Genomic DNA, 21,321 nt, shown 5'->3' on the forward strand with positions numbered 1-21,321 from the left:
CGGGCAGAGGGATATATTGGGCTCCAAAGTTGTCCCAACAGAGGCCTTAGCCATCCCATGGGGAACTCTGAGCAGGATTACCCTTCAGAGATGTCCTGCACTGAGGCAAGGGGGTGGGCCTAGGTACCCCAGAGCCAGTCATCCTGGGGAGAAGAGGGACCTTGAGCCAGGCATTTCTCTGCTGCAGAGTGCGATTGCTGGGGAAGGGTTCAGCTATGAGCTGAGGGCAATGAGTGCTTGATCCTGAAGAGGGATCTGGGTGGCCCACCATGGCATCCACTACAGGCATTTATTTATATTTGTTATTCCAATTTTTCAAGTATTTGGCAGAAGGCAACAGTCATTACCAGGATAATCATTTAATCCAACATTGATTCATCTAATATTTGATTTCCTACTATATGCCAAGAACTGTGCTAAACTTTGGGGGTAGAATATTGAGTAGGAGGTGACCTGTCATGTAGGAGCCTACAACCTAGCAAGGGTTTTGGACACAGAGGCAGATGGAAGACAGCAGGGCATTTGCTCTAGTAGAGGGAAATAATGGGAGGATGTTGGAGCGTTCATTAATGCCAAGTAGGTGGAGGCAAGAACACTTCACAAAGAAGCAGCAACTCTTGAGATAAACTACTAACACCTCATCGTTCAAATGTAACCTCTCTCTCCAGCTTCATCCTTGCCAGAAAGGCTGATCGACTTGCTAAGCTGCATAAAGAAATGAGGTAAGAATTTGCGTCTGAAACAGAAAAGGTTAGCTTTATATTGTGCTTACTGTACTAACCACAGTATAATAGCATTATGGAAAACCACAAATAATTCACTAATATTCTCAAAATCCCAACAAATCAACCTCTTTGTATTTGGCTACACCCCCCTCCACTCGGTCCTTGCCCATATGTATGTATCAATTGAGTTTTACATGTTTGTGTTCATTTTACTGTGATTGAGTGGTAGGATTTCCCTGTAAGATGGATAGAGAAAATCAGAAAACATTAGCTTTGAAAAAAGCCTTAGAGGCCAAGTCCTGTTCACCTTGCAAGACAGTTATTCCTTTTCTAAGGTTCTCTGACTTGTACTTTTCTGAAAAGCAAATCCATATATATGTGTTTCAACCAGTTGCAACTTGTGCACATAAAGTATTCCTCTTTCATTATCTAGGACATGGCTCTGATGTTCCCTTCTCCCTAGAGCTTCCTAGTATAAAACAGTTATTTTAGGACAGTGGCTTTTTTTTTTCTTTCTCCCTTTCTCTCTTTGTACTTTGTATGTGTTTTACTTTGCCTTGGAATCCTTTGTTCAAATAAAGTCTTACTTGGAACTCTTACCTGGAAACAGTCATTTGGCTGGTGGGGGGCTGCCTCTGGGAATTTCTGGGCTTCCCTTCTTTAGGGTAGTCCTAAATCCTTTGTTAGCTTTTGAAGAGGACCAACACACATGCAAATGTGTACTTCTCTCTGCATTTAATTTATAAATTAAGCAGCAAATCCACTAACAGCCCTTCCTTTGAGAGTTACTTTGATGACTTTGGAAGTCAGGAAAAGGCTGCAGAAGTTCCCACACTTGCATGCAAATTTGTTTATTTGAGCTACCGTGAGATTCGATGTCAGGAAGGGAACTATTTTAATGTCCACCTACTCAATAGAAGAGGAATTTGGGCTCCAGTGACAGAGAATGATATGTCCAAGGCTCCATAGCTAGCTTGTGACAAAGTCAGAAATAGCATCTAATGTGTACTTTTTTTCATTACGCCACACTAAGCTTGACATTTTCTTTTGGATTTCCTGCTTTCCCTCCTTATTAATAGTAAAATAAATACCAGCCTGGATGTAGACATTTGGTTATGATTCCACATGGTGGCTGAACTTCTCAAAAGTTTTTACAAGGCAAAACCCTTAGAACTCTGAATATGCCCTTGACCGGAGCACTGGTACCCAGAACTGACTGCATCAAAATCTCCCAAAATATGTTTGGAAAATATATTTTTCTGAGGCCATTAGATTATGATTTGGTAAGTTAGGGGTGGGGCCTGAGTATTTGTATTTTTTAACAAGCTTTTCCAGTGATTTTGATGAGCAGCCAGATTTAGAAACCAGTGGGTAAATTCACCTACAAGATGACCTCTTTTGGCCATCATTTAAAATATGTTCTGTTATTTTCAGAGCCCAACTAACCAATCAGTGCATTGCTCCAATATCCTTGTTTTATATAACTTTTCCTAAAATTTGTAATTTTAATGGGTGGAAAGGGATGGGGAAGATAATTTCCTGATATATTTGTATGAACTCATCCTTGACTCATCTCATAGTATGGAATACAGTAAATAATGAGTTATATTTCTAGTATAACTACTTTATCATTCATGAATGAAAAATTAACTACAATGTAGGTTGACTGGATTTTAGGTTTCACTCTGTTTTACTAAAGATTTTATTACATGTTCCAAAAATAACTTAAGCATCATTAAGCTTTTCAGAATAATGATTATCAAAACTTTTGTTTTCTAATTGACTCAAAATGTGAGAGTTATTCTTTGTAACACTCTTATGAAGTAGGTGAGAATCAGTCATCTCATCATAGAGTAGGAAAGAGGGTACCATACTAGGCTGAGGATGGGTTTGGATTACATAAATTTTTATTGAGCACTTACTACAGGTGCAGTGCTCAGGAGAGTAGAGCCTCAGCCCTGCCGTTCATCAGCTGAGTGATGTTAAACAGGTCTTTTCAGCACACTGAGCCTCAGCCTCCTCATCTTTGTAATGAGCGGCTTGGATTAGACAGAAAGAGACAGACAGGTGGACAGTAGTCCTGAGACTTCTTCCAGTTCTGCCTCTCCTTTATGATTATTGATCTGTAGTATGAACAGCTCCTTGGAGGAAACCAAACTTTTCCTGTCTGTACTAGAACTTAAATAGCCACCTAATATTGAGTGACATCACCTCAAGAGTGGCATTTGTTTCTCCCTTAAAACCTGCCATGGTAAAATGGTGGCAGTAAGCAATGTTTATAATTCGACCTCCTCCTCCTGACTTAACACTGTATATTCACAAGATGGAAGTTCTGGGGTTATATAAATGGTATAAATGTGAGCATTTGGATAAATTTACAAGGTTATATTTTGTCCCACGTGATTCAGAGAAATTGGAGACATGTTTGAAAAATATTTTCTAATGTAATTGGCAACATAAAATTGTCATCTTTTAAAATGTCTGTTTCTTTTATTACTGGTAAGTGTAACCTTCCCCACACACACATTTTTGGCCATTTGTCCCTTCAGCTTTTAATGCTCGTCTTACAGATTTGAATTAAACCCTTTGCCACATTTTTTAGCAAATATCTTTCCAGTTGCTTGTTAGCCTGTAACAAATAATTTGGAGCACTTTCAATGTTTAAACTATATAAAAACTAAAGTAGGCAAATACCAAAAGTATATAACTGGATCAGTGTGAATGTATTCAAACAAACCCTGAAATAGAACTGTTCGTTTCTAAAATGGGTGATTTTAGTAAATTGGAACTTTTTAATATCACCAAGAGTGGTTGTAAGTTTAAAATGTGTCTGTTTCAAAAAGTGCTTAGTTAAATTAAACTACTGATTTTTAAGATATAATGCATGCCATGTTCTATGCTAGTCATTTACATAATGAATTATGAGGGTAACCAAAGACTGCGTTTGAGGTAATACCACATAGTGCATCATGCCCACTCCCCAGATGCCCTTTGAAGTACTCTGTCCGCAGACCATTCTGACAAGTGACAGATTACTAGGCTGGAGTGACTCTAAGCCTCTCCAGGTATAGCATATTTTATGTTTTGCTTGAAAGATTAAATTAGCTTTATATGTTTGTAGATCTTTAAAACATAGATATACGATAGTTAAAAGACACTGTTATATGTACTATAAACTTATAAAAGGATTATTCTAGAATTCTACATATTCCAGAAAAGTGACTTAAAATTAATTCCTAAAACTGAATTTAATTTAATCTCATTTTCCCCATTTTAAACTTGAATAGATATGGTGTAGGGTAGTGAAAGAGGCAAAAATATTTTTAAAAAGGAAAATTCTGTCGAATCTTCAAGTCAAATGACTGTATTGAAGCACAGAGTTAATCTGAGAGCAGAGATTCACGGAACTGTTCGTTTTGTATAGTTACGGAAGGCCATTAATTCTAATCTTTCCTTAATCTGACTTATTGGCAAGAGCCCTGGAACTTGCTCTCTTTATTCTATTCTCATCACTTATTACTTCCTTAACATTTTTTGTTCTTTTTTATAGGAAGAAGAAAATCTGTGAGCTCTACGCCAAGGTACTGGGATCCCAAGAAGCTTTACAAGTAAGAAACCTCCAGCTTTAATCCCTAGTAGGTTCTGCCCCGTTTGCTCTGAGTGGTAAAGCAAAGCAGATTCTGCTTTCCTGACAGTCTTATGAAGAGAGTACAAAGGGATATGCTTACTAGAAGATTAACTTCACCAATCACAAAAGGCTATTAACAGTTGCTGTCAGGTGCATGCAGTTTCTGATGCAGCGGTTCCTTGGGCTGTTTAAATGTTCACTGGGTAACTGGCAGCCAATTGTAATCAGAGCCTGGAGCTGGAGGTATTGTCCGGAGGGGTGAGATCAGTTCCCAGAACAGAGATCCTGCCTTCTGTCAATGTCAACTGACTGCTGTGAAATAAAATCCCAGCTATGTCATCATTTGTTGGTGAAGGCACAGTAGTGTACACTTGACAAGATGGACTGAATCTGGACTCTCCGCCCAGGTCAAAGTCATACTGATTTATTTTTCCATCTGTAGACTCAATTCATGGCTCCTTTAGGAATTTTCGTGCTTTCAATCTGCCACTGAAAGCGATTATGAGAATGAAATTTTTGAAGAACCTACCAGATAGTTGGGGGCTCATTCAGGCTATTACCTCTGAACTGTTCAAATAAAAAACTTGTAGGACGTGTTAGGGAAATCAGAGAAGGTTCTCTCTTGTCCCTTGAGAAACACTTTTCATCTTAATTGTCCCCTGTTTAGCAGGATTCCCATCATTCACTTTTCCAACTTACACTTTTTGGTTGTGAAGAAAGCCTTTCGTAGGCACTATGCTTATCTTCTACCTCCTCCCCTCCACTCTTTTTTCAGCAGTAATGCCTTAGCAGATGGGAGAAGGAAAGGAAAGATGGGCGAAGTAAAGAAAATACAGAGAATTCAGAGATTTAAGCAGAACTTTCCAGAACCTGCTTGTCAGTGGGGTTTCCTGTATACTTAGGTCTAAAGACTTCAGAATCTGCGTGGAGAGGCCCCTCTTCCAGTTATTGGAATATTTCATGTCTCTCCTAGAGAAAAGGTTGAGAAAGTCAAAGTATACGTAGTTTGTCACTTGGTACCTCACAAAAGGCCATTACTTGATACTGTCATATTTCTCCTTAAATGAGTTAGAAATACAGGGCTGCCTTTTTTTAATGTAAATTTTTTGTTAAAGTAAAACACAGAAGAGCCTTTATTATTGACCGCTAGCATTTCAGCTTTGTCTTCCCTTTCACATTTTCTCCCCACTGATCTGCAGCCGGTGCACTATGAAGAGAAGAACTGGTGTGAGGAGCAGTACTCAGGGGGCTGCTATACTGCCTACTTCCCCCCAGGGATCATGACTCAGTATGGAAGGTACTACCCAGACACTATACCAATTAATACAAGACATACACCAAACTTAAAAAGATAAGCAGGTCAGGGGCTAGTCCGGTGGTGCAGCAGTTAAGTTTGCACATTCTGCTTTGGCAGCCCGGGGTTCACCGGTTCAGATCCCGGGTGCAGACATGGCGCTATTTGACAAGCCATGCTGTAGTAGGTATCTCACATACAAAGTAGAGGAATATGGGCATGGATGTTAGCTCAGGGTCAGTCTTCCTCAGCCAAAAGAGGAGGATTGGCAGCAGATGTCAGCTCAGGGCTAATCTTCCTCAAAACAAAAAAAAAGATAAGCAGGTCAGCCTGGTGGCCTAGTAGTTGAGCTCAGTGTGCTCCACTTTGGTGGCCTGGATTTGGTTCCTGAGCATGGACCACTTGTGGGCATACCACTTGTCTGCCAGTGGCCATGCTGTGGTGGTGGCTCACATCCTAAAAGAGGAAGGTTGGCAGCAGGTGTTAGCTCAGGGCAAATCTTCCTCAGCCAAAAAAAAAAGATAAGCAAAGTTCAATGGAAATTGTAGAAATAATCATCAGCATTCTTATTTCTAATGCCCCAGATAGTCGGTTTATGTATTTCTGGATATCCATAGGAAAATAAGTATGTTAGTACATAGATCAACAGCTATCAGTACCTAGAACAATCACAGAACACTGGTGAGCATTTCAGATGTCAGCAACATGTGAGAATTCTGCAAGCTGCAGTGTCCTCCAAGGGGCCTTCTTGAGCTCAACTAGAATTTAGCTTCATATGACTAACCTAGGCTCCATGGCACCAGTCTACACAGAAGGACATGGGCTAAACACGTCTTGCCATCCAGAACAGCATCAGACATTCCTCTTCACAGGGAAGCATCCTTGCTGTATACAGCTAAGGTGTGAGGAGGTGATATCCACTCAGGCTGGGAGAATTCACCTTGGCTTAGAAACCTCATGCCCCATAGTGGTCATTGTCTCTCGAAACAGCCTCTTAGGCTTAGTGTCCAGGGTCCCTGTAAGGCACATGCCCAGTTACAAAAGGCACCACACTCAGGGAAGCCCAAAATGATAAACTCCTACCAGGCATTTACAATTCATGACAATTTTCCCAGCCCAGATGCAATTTTCCAATGTAGGGGTCAAGGGAGACATTTTTACCATAAGCACTGTTACCTGGTAACGTAGATGGCATTATTCTTCATCAGATTTCCGAAGGAACAGAGCTAGAAAGTTAACTCAAGGTTGTGTTTGTCCACAGAGAAGGAAGAAGGATTTGTTAATCCTTTCCTTACATGAATTTTTTTGTTTGTTTATTCTCTTTTGTTTTTGGTGACAAAGATTGGCCCTGAGCTAACATCTGTTGCCAATCTTCCTCTTTTTTTTCTCCATAAGGCCCCAGTACATAGTTGTATATCCTAGTTGTAAGTCTTTCTAGTTCTTCTATGTGGGATGCCACCACAGCATGGCTTGATGAGCAGTGTGTAGGTCTACAACCAGGATCCGAACTGGCAAACCCCGGGCCGCCAAAGTGGAGTGTGCGAACTTAACCACTACACCACTGGGCCAGCCTTGTTTATTCTTAATTGAACCGTTAATTAAGTAATGATTTTAGTTAAATTTTAGGTTGCACAAGAATCAATTATTTTAGACTTATGCAGTATCTCAATGAAAGTCATTATCTGATGAAAGATTAAATGATTTATCGGAAAAACTTTTTTGATCTTGGGTGCTTTTTACAGTTCCTTTTCCAAAGGGTGATTTTTGTTGTCTATTTCTGTCAAATCTCTAGTTGTGAATGAATAGGCTTTGTTAGTGATAACAGGATTAATGAACTGGAGTGGACCTGGATTTAAAGTAGAAGTCTACAGGATGGGACTAGGATTAGGAATAGATGAAGCCAAAGATTCCTGAATTGGAAAAAGCCATGACAGTGGATTAAGGTAAAGGCCTTTGGGGTGGAGGTGTGCAGCTTAGGAGAGTTCATGAAAATGGCTGCGGATGTGGTAGGAGTCAAAGTCAACAAGGTAGGAGAGGACAGTTGCCCAGTCAGCTTAGCCCTTCTGTGGTTCTCTTCACCAAGACCTGTTTGTAAGAGAAGGCCCATTTCCCTGCCCTCAGCCAGTCTCCAGATAAATTCATGGAAGCAAACTCTGCAGAGGTTGTCTTTTAAGGAGACAGACATATAAGCCCTTGGGTCTCTCCTTTGCTAGAAGGTAGTTAATCTCCCTGTCTCCCCACTTGCCGCCACGGTTCCTGCTGACACCCTGGGAGTACCTGCATGGCTGGGGTCTGCAGTCAGATGTGATCTCATGAGGAATGCCCCCCTTGGAAAGACTGTAGGTAGCAAAACAGACCACAAACAGGAACCACAGAGCAAAGAAATCTGATTGTGGATTTAATGCATGTTCTCATATTCCAGTTCTGGCTGGTGAGGAAAAAGTCAACATCATCTTTAGTGACTGATGATCTGACAGCCTGATTCTCTCTGGCTTGAAAGTTCAGATCCTTGGGTGCAGGTGCAGAAAATGGGGAGGAGCCTTTCACCTTTGGCTGAGTCACATGGGAGTTTTTAAAACAGTTTGAGTTTCCTTGTCTGTGGGGTAAATGAGGGCAGTGATCGGCTCATTTACCCTCAGCGCCTTTCCAGGTAACTATTTGACCTCTCTGTTCCCTTAAAGGGTGATTCGTCAGCCAGTGGGCAGGATTTACTTTGCTGGCACGGAGACTGCCACACGCTGGAGCGGTTACATGGAGGGAGCAGTAGAGGCGGGAGAGAGGGCAGCTAGAGAGGTAAGGGAGGAAGGGGAGTCACTCTCCCTCCTCAGTCCAGCAGTGTGTTTGGTACCTGGCCTTTCTAGATCTTGACACTGATAAATCTGTACGTCCACTTCTCTGCCCCTCACTCTACTCATGGGGCTCATCTGTGGCCAGCAGGGCCTTGAGTCTGTCGAAACTACAGAACTTTATTTCATAATACCATGGCCATTTTTTTTCAGATCTTGAATGCTTTGGGGAAGGTGGCAGAGAAAGACATATGGCTTCAAGAACCTGAGTCAAAGGTCAGTTTGGCAGCTCCATTTCCATAGACCAGTAACTACATGTAAAACTCCTATCTCTCATCTTCTAGCCTCTGATGTAATTGTAGATGCCACTTTCCAGGGCACATCCGTGCACTGATTTTACAGATAGGTTTTGCCCCTCCTTGTCAGTGCAAGAGTTTTCTGCTAATGATCTGTGTTCATTCACCTAGGATGTTCCAGCTGTGGAAATCACCCATTCCTTCTGGGAGAGGAACCTGCCTTCCGTGGGAGGCCTCCTGAAGATCATTGGATTTTCCACATCAATCACCGCCCTGTGGATCGTGGTATACAAATTCAAGCTGCTGACACGATCCTAAAGATTCAGCCTAATGCTTTCTGCTTGCTCTTTCCCAGCACCATCAAAAGCAAAACGTTGCCAAATTAAAGACCTTGTCATTGGATCACCTTTAAGTGCACTGAATTTAATCTTTCAGTTTAGTCTTAGTCAATGTTAAAGTGAAAACAATCCAAAGAATCACCTCATTAATTTCAGTCAGATCAAGCTCCATCTTGTTATTTGTCTGTGTAGACTAACTTGTGTTGATTGGTGGAATAAAACCTTGTGATCGTTTTCTTAATTTCAAGAAGTTAAAGTTGAAATGTTCATTCTGAAACAATTTCTGTGTCCTGTTTTTCTCCCCTTTAACACAAAATGCCGGATGATTGCAGAAATGAAGCATTTAACTTTCTCTCTGCGAGGTTGAGTAGATTAAGGCCCAGCCTGTGACTGTCCTTTTCAGTCCTTAGGAAATGAGGAAGTATAGGTCCAGAGCCCAGAGTCTCACAGCTTCTTGGCGTGAGCAGCTCACACTTTGGATGAAAGAATAAATAGTAAATGAAAGCAGTGGAGGCCGGAGGATGTAAGGCCCTCAAACCAGTATAAGGAACATCTTATGGGCTGCTGCCTCAGGACTCTGCTGACTACTTCTAATTCCTGTGAAGTTTCTGGACATCTAGTCTTAATGCTAGCTTGTTTGTATTTTCCTGTTTTTCTTCTTAAAGAGGGCAGTGTTTACCAACGTATAATGTTAAAATTGACTTGCTGTGACTTTTGTGCAGCTCCCCAGGTGAGCAGAGTAAAATAGTGGCAAGACTGTTCCCCAAGAGGCCTCCCTGACCAGCTCTGCATGAGACCAATTGCAAAAGGCATCTGCTCTTTCTCCTGGAAGGTGGCTAACCATTTCTTCGCTCATTGTCAATGATAACATTCTCTGCCGATTTCAAGAAAGCAGTGTTTTCCTTTTTTCAGGTAGATCCTTGCCTTCTGAAGGCCCCTAGTGGCATACATTTTTTCTTTTTTTCCTACAACCATAGTAGAATTAGGCATATCTGTTAACTTGTCTTCAACATGGTTACCTTTGAGTAAATGTTAGCATGCCAATTTCTCTAATATGAACTGAAATACATGTGATAAATTTCTGATTGTTATTTGCTGAGAGTATCAAATACAGAAAGGGAATTACAGCTCTATATTATAACCTCCCTTGCTTCAGTTAGTAAGTTTTATAAACCATAAAATCAAGTGATTTTATATATGATGACTAAGTTCTCTATCTTAGGAGAAATGTGGGCCCAGAAAAGTGCTCACCTCTTGTCTTTCCCCTTTAAAAAGCTATCAGACTTTTTAAATCCCCGTCGAAAGGTTTCAGCCATAAAATACTCCTTTTTTTAAATATAAATATCTCGAAAAACTGAACACAGATGTGATCAAATAAAGTAGTTGAGAAGATTCCATGGACTCGGGTACACAGGTGGCGGATACCCAGTAATACCTTATTCTGTATCATTGATTAACGAGGCATTTTACTTTAAATGAAGTTTCTGGGTAGCCGAAGCTGCTGCTTTTATGTGCCCAAATTTTCAAATAAAAATTTTGATGGACCTACTTCTGCGCATTATCAAATATGCTAGATGCCAGTTCATCTTTTTTTATTAAGGAGGTCAATCTATGTATCTCAATTATTTTATACTTTTATAATAGAGCGATACCATTCGGTTTGCCCCTCTGCTAAATGTCACGTGATTGTTTTATAGCTGGTGAGTCTCGTGCTTCTTCTGTCTTCTCCCATATTCAGTATTTTATATCCTTGTTATCTCCATTATCTCCCAATACCTCTTAATTTCCTATCTATTTTTTATTGAATGGGAATTAAAGATTGCCAGACCAACCCAAGTTTATGCCATAATTAACCTTATCATCAATCCAAAATTAAGTCACTGGACCCTGGTGCAAGGACTAGTTTTGCCTATCTTAAGAGCAAAGAGCAGGATTTTTCTGCCACTCTGCCTTTAAAAAGCATTTTAGCTAACTTAGGAGTTTTAGTCATGTCTTGGCTATGCTCCAGTACATAAGGAGTTGTCGCATATTATATCAAACTGCCTTGAGAATCACATCCCTGATCTATTTCACTTGTTTCTGTTCACTTACTGATTAACTTGGTTCACCTTGTGGGAAATGCTGATTTAAACTTTTTAGCTGGCAACATTTTTAACAGTAATCAAGTTGTAAACATATCTAAGTATTGAACGTGGAAGGACTCCTGAGTATGTGATTTACCCTCTGCTCAAACTTTTGAGAAAAATTAATTTATCCTAATTAGATCAGCCCTGTTAAACTAGAAATTGAGCATCAAGATGAATGCCATTTCAGACATGAAATCGGAACTGAGAACTCCCACCGTATATGAGACTGTGCAACACAAAGTTACCATAGGTCTTTTCTTCAACCCAGAGAAGCTACAGTCGGTGTAAGCAGTTCATAGAGCCTGGACCTGTTAAGGCGTCTGGTTCACAATTCTGAAGGCTGAGTTGGCCTCACCTGAGAAGTAGATTTTAAAAGTTAACCCTTTTTGTCACAACTATTAAATAAGGACTTATACTACACTGAAGAAAAAATATTGAAGGGTTGTGAACTACATTTAGTTTGACTGTGAACTTGCTGCCTAATGTTCTGTCTGAACAGTGCCCTCAGTGCTACATGTGGGAGTACACCTATGTATGTGTTGCCATTGAAGTACGATTTCGCCTGTATGGTACTGTTTAGTTTGTTAATAAAGTGCACTACCACCCCTGATTCAGACCTCGCTCCTCTATGTAGTCAGTGGTCCCAGGGTTAAATGGCCTCTTATAGCAGGAGTTCACAATGAGGTGTGGTCCATGGATGCTGGGCTTAAAAAACACTTTGTATTGACTCCAAATTCTCATAGTTTAATTTGACTTTCACGTTTTATCAAGGTTTCCTGGAAGCTGATTAAATGCTAGAATATTGGGCCACAATATTCTGGGCCACAGTCAGTCAATGTGGAGTCTGATTGAAGCTTTCTCACTTAATCAGCTTATGATACCTTAAGGAAATCACTTTGGTTCTCTGCCTCAGCCTCTCCCATCTGGAAAAGGGTAGGTTGCACTTGATGGCTTCTAAGGATTCTTTTCATGGCAACATTATATGATTTATGAATTTGTTGCATATCTGTAAGGCAGGGGCAAGTCACTCAGCCTTTCTGTATCTTGGTTCACTCCTTGTCTTAGGTTGGGTTCCCTAGAAACAGACTGAGATGCAGAGTCGGGAAGAAAGTTTATTAGGGACAGCTCTCAGGAAATACAACTATGGGAGTGAGGAAGGGAGGATTGGGCAGGAGTTGACCTACAAAGCAGTTGCAACTGAGGCCTCAGCAGATCCTAAGCGGGAGCTGGGAAGGCCCTTCAGAATCGTTCCCCATTGAGACAAGGGAGTCTGGCCTCTATCCCTTCATTAGCTGCCCCCTGGAAGGGGGTGTTGCCTTGAGTGAGGCCGGTCCAAGGACAATTTCTAGTGAGGAAGTGCAGTGAACTGAGATTAGCCTGTGTTCTCAGCAGCTGGAGGATCCAGGGAGGGGTACCCACAGTATCTACTTTACTCCCCCTGAAAATATATAGAATTGCCCTTTGTCATGTAAAAGACCTTGTGGACTTGAACTTTGGTTTGATAGGTAGAATGAAGCTATCTCTGTGAATCTATCCCTGTTAGGTAAGGGAACTGCTTTTACACGGTTCTATTTCTGCACTATTTATGTAGAAGAAAATAATCAGAGTTGGAAGAAACGCTGGAAATGATTCAACCTCTGTCTCAATGAAGGAGCCCCCTCAACAGGTTACTAACAGGAAGATCAAGGGGTAAAAATGTGCATTTGTAAGTAGGAGCCGAAAATCCAATGTTTTCAAGAGTTGGGCAGCTAAAAATCAACAGCATCAGGCATGAGACATTAGAGAGTACTGAGGACTGTGGCTGACCTGAGGAGTATTTGCCCCTCTGAAGGGCATTTATGTTCAAATTCCTTTAAAAGATTGCTAATCAATGAAAACGCATTTGAAGTTTTGCTCACATGTCCAAGTTGTTCTGAAGCCTCTGATAAATAAGTGCAAGGTTTCATTTTACATCACTTAAATGACAAATTCTTTTTGGATGTCTTTGATTTTCTGAGAAATGAGCACCAAGACCAGCACCATTTTATAAAACTACCTAAAGCAGGTAAGAGAGTCTGGTTTGGAAGGGGAAAAAGACAGAAAAAAAGCCTCTTAGACCAGAAATCTCCCTCAAGAAATAGCCCTTTCCCCAGCCCATCCCAAGGCAATGCTTATCTCCAGCTACTTCAGTGTCATGATTGACAAGAGCAGTGCTGAACTTTATTGGAAAAACTGCATCCTCGTGATGAGATAGAAATCGCAGCTCTTCTGTCAGCATTTAATCTCTGCTGACTGTGATATAATTCTAGTAAACGGGACATCAACATTGAATGGATTAATTTTTTTAAACTATAAAACTATACTGTCCACTTTATACCGAGGTGGTGGTCAAAGTGCAAGGTGTGTCCCTTAGCCCAAAGAAGCCGGCTGACATTAAAGGAACAGGATGGAAACAGAGGAAGGTATTGGGTAACTAACAATTCCCTTTCTTCTATCAGAGCTCAGGACTTGGCTCCCTTCCTTGACCAAGGCCATTCTCTTCAGAGTTTGAAGGCAGGTCTCAAAGTGACAGCTGATGTAAACTAGTCTTAGCCTGGAGCCAGGTTTCTGAAGGTAGCTTTGGGCCCTCGTGTGAAAAATTTGTCTTGAAGGAACTTGGAGTTCCTTCAAGATGGATCATGGGCCACTCAGGCAAGATCCCCCCTAATGCACATATGACCCATACAAGACTGTTATTTATTTCTACTCCTTTACACTCACATCTCAGTGGGAACCAGGTTTTCCTATTAATGGGCCTCAGATATTTTCCAAGAACCATCGAGATCCATAGCTGAAATAGTGATGGAGCATAGTGGCGTAGGTGTATGCTGGGGAGTAGGGTGGGAGCAACAAAAAAAAAGGAAATAGAGGGATGCTTAAAAGTCCACAGAGCAACATGATGAGAAATTGATGGGTTGATACCCCCAAAGTGAATAGGGCACCCCAAACCTTGTGTCACTTACTCTGACTCAGAATACCTGCCTTATAGAATTGATGAGAAAAGTGAGAGAATGCAGGTAAGGGCCCAGCATAGCAAGCACTCAGTAAGTATTAGCTATTATCCATCGATCTTTTAGAATGGAAGAATACAGAAAGCACTTTTTAATTTTTTTTATTTATTTTTTTGATGAGGAAGATTGGCTCTGAGCTAACATCTGTGCCCATCTTCCTCTTTTTGCTTGAGGAAGATTGTTGCTGAGCTGACATCTGTGCCACTCTTCCTCTATTTTGTATGGGAGATGCCACCACAGCTTGGCTTGATGTGTGGTGTGTAGGTCTGCACCCAAGATCTGAACCCACAAACCCTGGCCCACCAAAGCAGAGCACAAGAACTTAACCACTACACCATTGGGCCAGCTGCAAGAAAGCACTTTTTAAATTTTGTGAGCAGTTACCACCTTGAATTGCTTACAATCATTCCACACATTCTTACTGAGCATCTACAATGTGCTGGGATTCAGCAGTGGACAAGACAGAGCCCAACTCGTGGAACACACAGACATCAAGTAACGCATTCATTGTGGCTCTGGTCAGCGCTATGACAGAAAAGCATAGAACACTATGAATGCAGGGGAAGTGTTCTGTGAGGACGTGAGATTTAAGGGGAAGTTTCTAGGATCTGTACTAAAGCCGCCATAAGCATCACTGTGTGGCAAGTCAGTAAGGACATTGCATAAGGCAGAGAAAGGAAGTGAAAAATAACGAGATGGTGTCTTAGTCTGTTGGGGCTGTTTTAACAAAATGCCATAGACTGGGTGGCTTATAAACAGCAGAAATTTACTTCTCACAGTTCTGGAGGCTGGAGAGTCCAAGATCAAGGCACCAGCAGATTCGGTGCCTGGTGAGAGCCTACTTTCTAGTTCATAGATGATGCCCTCTCACTGTGTCCTCACATGCTGGAAAGGACAAGAGAGCTTTCTCGGGCTTTTTTAAAATAAGAGCACTAATCCCATTTCATGAGGGCTCTACTCTCATGACCTATACACCTCCCAAAGTCCTCACTTCTTACCACCATTAACTTTGGGGTTGGAATTTCAACATAAGAATTTCAGGAGGACACAAACATCAGTCTCTAGCAGATGGCGTGGCTAACTGGTAAAGAAAATCCCAAGCATCATCAATAAATGCTGAATGTTAAGTCCCATTTGCTCCATTGACCATTGTTCACCTTCAGTCTTTTACTGTTCCTTTACCCAGCCCTTCTCTGCACTCCAAGAGATCTTTATCAACTAGGACTCATTGTCTCCCAGCGCCCTGTGCTAATGGGCTGCCTAAATTTGTTTTAAAAGAGTGCCATCTTCTGGCCAAACACTGCAGTTTCCTTCCAATGGAAAGCCTAAAGTATTTCAAGACAGTTTAGTCCTTGGGGAAACTAAGATGTGGCACCTCCACTCAGAATTTCCTCCAAACACATTTACCTGTTCTTTCTTACTTTCCAGTTTTGAAATAGATAAAAAATATTAATATCTAATATCCACAGCCTTTCCTCTGCCCTTATCTTCCGGGAAGATTTTTTTATTAGAACTGCTTGGTTCCTCAGCTTCTGTTGTTTCCATCTGGGTAATGGGTGAGGAAAATTGGTAGGAGCTGAGAGAGGTGGAATTGCTTTTACCTTAGATAGGGCAGGGAATTAATTTGGAAAATGCAGGAGAGGGAGGCTGGGGAGAAAAGAGAAAGTTTCAGAAAGTCAACTTGGGGCTATGGAGTGCAGCTGGAGAGAAGGAGTTTTCAAAACCTTCCTTGTTAACCTAGGGACATAGAAGTAAGGAGCGTTATTAGGAAGTTTGGCTAGGAGTCATGTGGTGCAATAAATATCCACACTATTCTTTAAGCTTTGGGAGTCAAAACTGTGTTTCGTTTAGACACTATATTGTACTGAGACCATCTTAGAGGTCCTCTAAACGGCCTATATTATTCTGGGCTATGTGAATTCAGAAAATATATGGCTAATAAGCGCCTGGCATCTTGAATGATGCCTAAGAGTCCTGTAGGTTCAGTTTATGGGATCTCAAAGGAACTAAACAGAAAGGACTTCGGCAACTCTGCCCTGAAAAGACCCACATTTAAGCTGGTAAACTGCACACCCCAGACTGGAAATACACTAAATAGGTCTGGCAGTGAATTAGATTTATATTAAGAAAATGAGTAAAGGAGCTTGCCCAGGACGTGTCTTCAGCTGGCTACCATGGGCCATTGTATCAGCATCAACCAGTGAACATGGGAGATGCAGATGTGGGGCCCCTACATGTGGCCAACGAGGCTGCCAGTGTTAGATGGGCCCTGTATGTAGACTGTGCAGGGCAGGCCAGAGTGTGCATCCTGAAGGCAAGTTCACTGGGAGGAGGTGGGGCCAATTCAGACAGGCTAAAGGAAGTGAAGGTAGATCAGCTTCTCTCACCAGCAGCCAACCACCTTTGCCATATCAGCCATTTTAATTTTCTGGGCTGTACTAGTTTCCTATTGCTCCTGTAACAAATTACTACAAACTTAGTGACTTAAAACAACGCAAACTTATTATCTTACAGTTCTGAAGTTTGAAAGTTTGAAATGAGTCATACAGGGCTAAAATCAAGGTGTCAACAGACATGCTTCCTCCTGGAGTCTCCAGGGGGGAATCCATTCTTTGTCTCTTCCAGCATCTAGAGGTTGCCACTACGCTTGGCTTATGGCCACATCATTCCAATCTCTTGCTACCGTGGGCACATTGCCTCCTGCCTCCCGCTTATGAGGGTGCTTGTGTTAATATTTGGCCTACCTGGATAATTCAAAATAATTTCCCTATTTTATGATCCTTAACTTAATCATATCTGCAAAGTCCCTTTACCATGTAAGGTAATATATTCATAGGTTCTGGAGTTAGGACACGAACATCTTTGTCAGGGCCTACCACATGAGCCTTGATGTTCTTGAAAACCAAGAATTAAATGCCGGGGGCCAGCCCAGTGGCGCAGCAGTTAAGTGCACACATTCTGCTTTGGCGGCCTGGGGTTCACTGGTTCGGATCCCGGGTGCGGACATGGCATGGCTTGGCACGCCATGCTGTGGTAGGCGTCCAACATATAAAGTAGAGGAAGATGGGCAGGGATGTTAGCTCAGGGCCAGTCTTCCTCAGCGAAAAAGAGGAGGACTGGCAGTAGTTAGCTCAGGGCTAATCTTCCTCAAAAAAAAAAAAGAAGAATTAAATGGCAGCATTGGCCTGTCCTCAAATTCCTGCTATTCCAGGCACCTGAGTTCAGAGCAGCAAACAGAACTTTTAATGATTTAAAACCATATGGTCTCTCTCCTGCTCCCACCAATGCCCCCCACCCCCTGCCCCACCACACACACACACCTGAACCATTTCCCAGTCTTGTCTTCTAGATACAAAAAAATTGGAATCTGTGAGAAAAGATTGTGATCTGTGAGAAGCAAATGTATTTGTCTTACATAAGCACAAAACTAGACTTCAATTTTGTACCTTCAATAAACGAGAGAACAGAAATTTCTATTGTCTAATCCAAATGAATTTTTATTCTCTAATCCAAATTCTTTGAGACTCTTCGCATGACTGAATACTGTGCTCTTATAAGAACCTTCTCGGGGCCGGCCCCGTGGCTAAGTGGTTAAGTTTGCATGCTCCGCATCGGCGGCCCAGGGTTTCACCAGTTCGGATCCTGGGCGCGGACATGGCACCGCTCATCGGGTCATGCTGAAGCGGCATCTGACATGCCACAACTAGAAGGACCCACAACTAAAATATACAACTATGTACTGGGGGGCTTTGGGGAGAAAAAGGAAAAATAAAATCTTAAAAAAAAAAAAGAACCTTCTCAGGCCTCCCTTTAGGTGGCAGAGTCTCAAAGTAAAACTATCCTTACCAGGCACCTGTCAACTATTGACCTCCCGAAAGACCACCAGAAAACACATCAATCAAGCAAAGCTAAGTTTATTAGACTTGCTGCAGTAAGGAGAAAATCACATTGACAGAGTCTTAGTGTCTCAAAGGAGAGAAATTAAGATAGAGTTTATAGGTTTACAGGGTTTTCATCTTGGGATGGCTAATTTTTAAGGCTCGTCTTGCAAGACAGAAAACTGGTTGGGATGGGCAGAATCTATGACATACTAGCTCAGGATTGGTGGTGGGCACAGTGAAGTGGGGGTCTTGGAGCAGGTCTTGATCAGCAAGCTGTTAGTCCTGATAAATAATCTATTTTGGTCAGTTCAAAGTTTCGTATTCCAGGAGCAAGTATTTCCTGGAACAAACAGCCAAGTTATTTTGACTTGTTCCCATATTGCTTAGCTCAGGGACAGGAAAGTATGTTGATTGGTTTCAGTTCTTAGATTTAACACAGAACTGAGAATCCTTACTATTGCTACATGTGCATTTTGATTTCTTAGCCCTAAGAATTTTCTTTAGAAACAGATCCTTTGCAGGAGAGCATAAACGTTAAGAGCCCAGGTTTCTGGAGCCAGCTCGGCCTGGGTTTGAATATTGGTATTGATCATACCTTTCTCATGTGTTAATTGGAGCTCTTCAGTTGCTCTGAGCATTCAGTAGAATAATACAGGCAAAGCTGTTAGTAACAATAAAGGTTAGCCTTAAAAAAGGAAAAGGATTTTCAAGATCCGTTTGGGGTCTACTATGACTCCTAAAATGCACCTTGAATTACTTCTCTCCTCCACTATCATCTCTCTAGTTAGTCATCTCCTGCCAAAATGCTCTGGTTGGTCCTTTCCCATACCACCTGAGTAGCCTGAGTGATCTTTCAGAAAATGCGAATCTGATCCTGTCAGTCTGGGCTCAAGCCCCTTCAGAAGCTGCTCGTTGCACTTTGGATAAGATGCATGGCAGCTCACAAGGCCTTGCGTGCTCTATCCCCTGCCTGCTTCCCTATTCGTGCCAGGAGCCACTCCCCTCTCCCTCACAACCTTCCAGCCATCAAATTGCACTTGTAAATCCTCAGACATATCCAGTCTTTCTCTGTCTCAGTTCCCTCGCCCTGGAAGGTTCTTTTCTCCATTCTTCACTTGACTAAATCTTCCAGGTCACTGATAATATCTTACTTTCTGAGAGGCCTTTCCTGACAACCCCTTTCCCACAATTAATTCTCCATCACAATCTTTAATTTCCTCCATGAAGATTTGAAATTACATATGTGTTGAGATGATGTTTAAGGTCTCCCCAAATGATAGGCCCACCACAAATGGGTTATATATGTGCAGAGATCTGGAGGCCATCAGCCCTCTGGGCAGAAGGACAGGGTCTTGGGTGCTGGAGCCCCCAAGCTGCTCAATTCCAGGCATGGAGTGACCTTATCCATTTAACCAATATGCCATACAAATGCAATAATTTTCTCTTCAGTGTGATATGATGTGGAAAACGTTGGAAAGGACTGCTTTAAGCCAGTATTTTTGGTACACATAAAGATATAAGCAAGCAAGGGTCAAGGATCACTATTAATATTCAGATTTTACTATGAAACATCACTTGCGGGAGACAAATTAAAACCCACTGTAATTTCCCTGGACCACAATTTCATATGGTGCCCAGTATCATTATGGTAATGACATAGCTTCAAACATATCCAACCACAAATTCAAGTTTGCTGCTCTTTAATTATTTTAGTTCTATTGTAACATGCCCTCAAAAGAAGGAATTTAAATGAGCCAATTAGTAACTGGAGGTCAGTCTGGAAGAAATAATTGACAGGACCAGTCCTCAGATCTCACCAGGGCTCCTTGGATTTAAATTGGAATCTAAGAGAGAAGCATTTATTCATTATTTATTTCACTCGATCATTTATGACATGCCCAGTCTCAAGGGGAAGTTGGGTATCTGGCTGAAATACAAAATTAACAAATTAAAATTAACAAGCACAGAAAGGAACAAATCCAGTCTCACCCTAGCTCACTTCAAAGGCTAGGACTGACACTGGGTACACCCAAGAAGGGTGCCCCTGGCTTCTCAAAGTTGGATCAACCTTATCCTGTATCCCCTGTACCCCAACTCCCAGCCACACACAGGATTCTGTCCATGGTAGAACTTTCTGGTTAGGTAAAGAGAGAAGACGATATTGGGATAATAGAAGGGTTGTTTAGCATCAGGTGGGTGCTTTCAAGCATTCAGCAGATAACATCCTTCATGGACGCAAGGGTCCAGCCATCCCCAGTCTGGGTTTCCAGGGTGTCTCAGGAGGTTGGCAGAGGATAACAGGAAATCTGAATCTGGGGTAGGGCACACTTTCAAGCTGAGGCAGGAGGGCCCCACACATAAAGAGAAGAGGCTAGGCCCCCCATGGAATTCCTGGGGGACTGCCAATGGCTACTGGGCATGGAGCCTCAGTCCTGTCCCCTCAGGCAAACTCATCTTTGTGAGAGGATGGGGTCTGGGACCCAGTCCTAGTCCAGTGGTCTGCACTGGGGACCTTAACTACCCTGTTCTCACTGAATCTCCCTAAGAGGCAGGGATATAGCTGGAAGCCAGGTGCTGCCAATCTCCTAACCCACCCCCCGTCTGAATATGTCTTTTCATTCCCCTGGGGAGGGCTGCGCCCCTGAATTCCCCTGGACTAGTCTCCACTGAACCTCAACTGAATCACTTGCCAAACCCCCTTGGGATCCTGCTGCTCTGCCCTGCTCACCTATCCGGGTCACCCTACCAAGCCAGGAGTACTGTGTGATTGGCACCGCAGGCCTCGATGGGTTGGGGTGGGGGAAGAGCCTCGCTGGACCCAGCTGACTGTCCTCTCCTTGGCTTCCTGAAGAAGACAATTCTAGAGCTGAGTGACTGAAGACAAACTGAAGAAATTCTCTAGGCTGACAACAGGGGAGGATGCCAAGGCCGAGGAAATAGTACTGCCCGCAGGTGTAAGTCCCAAGGGAAGGTTCTCAAGCCAGAGTCTGCTGGATGGGCAACAGACCAATAGAACTTACTGCAGCCTTCCCCACTCACCTGTCTTTATTCTAGCTCTCTCACCCATCTGGTTTTTCATAGAGCTCTTTCAAATAGGGAACCCATCTCTCTGAGGTCAAGCCATGAAAAGTATCTTTTAACATCCTGCTGCTGGCCCCTGGGAAGCACTGGACACATTTGGGACCCTCTTCTCTCCATCAGCAGGATCTTGGGAAAGG

The 21,321-nt window shown here is 42.3% G+C and overlaps 1 protein-coding gene across 1 annotated transcript in view; it reads left to right on the plus strand.

The window, feature by feature from the left end:
- LOC103540167 (amine oxidase [flavin-containing] A) overlaps positions 1-11,803 on the plus strand; it is a 61,046-nt gene extending 49,243 nt beyond the window's left edge. The window contains exons 10-15 of the mRNA XM_070605842.1: positions 669-722; positions 4,276-4,333; positions 5,553-5,650; positions 8,329-8,440; positions 8,647-8,709; positions 8,901-11,803. Coding sequence (XP_070461943.1) covers positions 669-722; positions 4,276-4,333; positions 5,553-5,650; positions 8,329-8,440; positions 8,647-8,709; positions 8,901-9,047 — 532 coding nt within the window. The 3' untranslated portion in view covers positions 9,048-11,803. The remainder of the gene's footprint in view (positions 1-668; positions 723-4,275; positions 4,334-5,552; positions 5,651-8,328; positions 8,441-8,646; positions 8,710-8,900) is intronic.
- Positions 11,804-21,321: the final 9,518 nt, after the last annotated feature.

The sequence above is a fragment of the Equus przewalskii genome, chromosome X (genome assembly GCF_037783145.1).
Source record: "Equus przewalskii isolate Varuska chromosome X, EquPr2, whole genome shotgun sequence".
Taxonomy (NCBI): domain Eukaryota; kingdom Metazoa; phylum Chordata; class Mammalia; order Perissodactyla; family Equidae; genus Equus; species Equus przewalskii.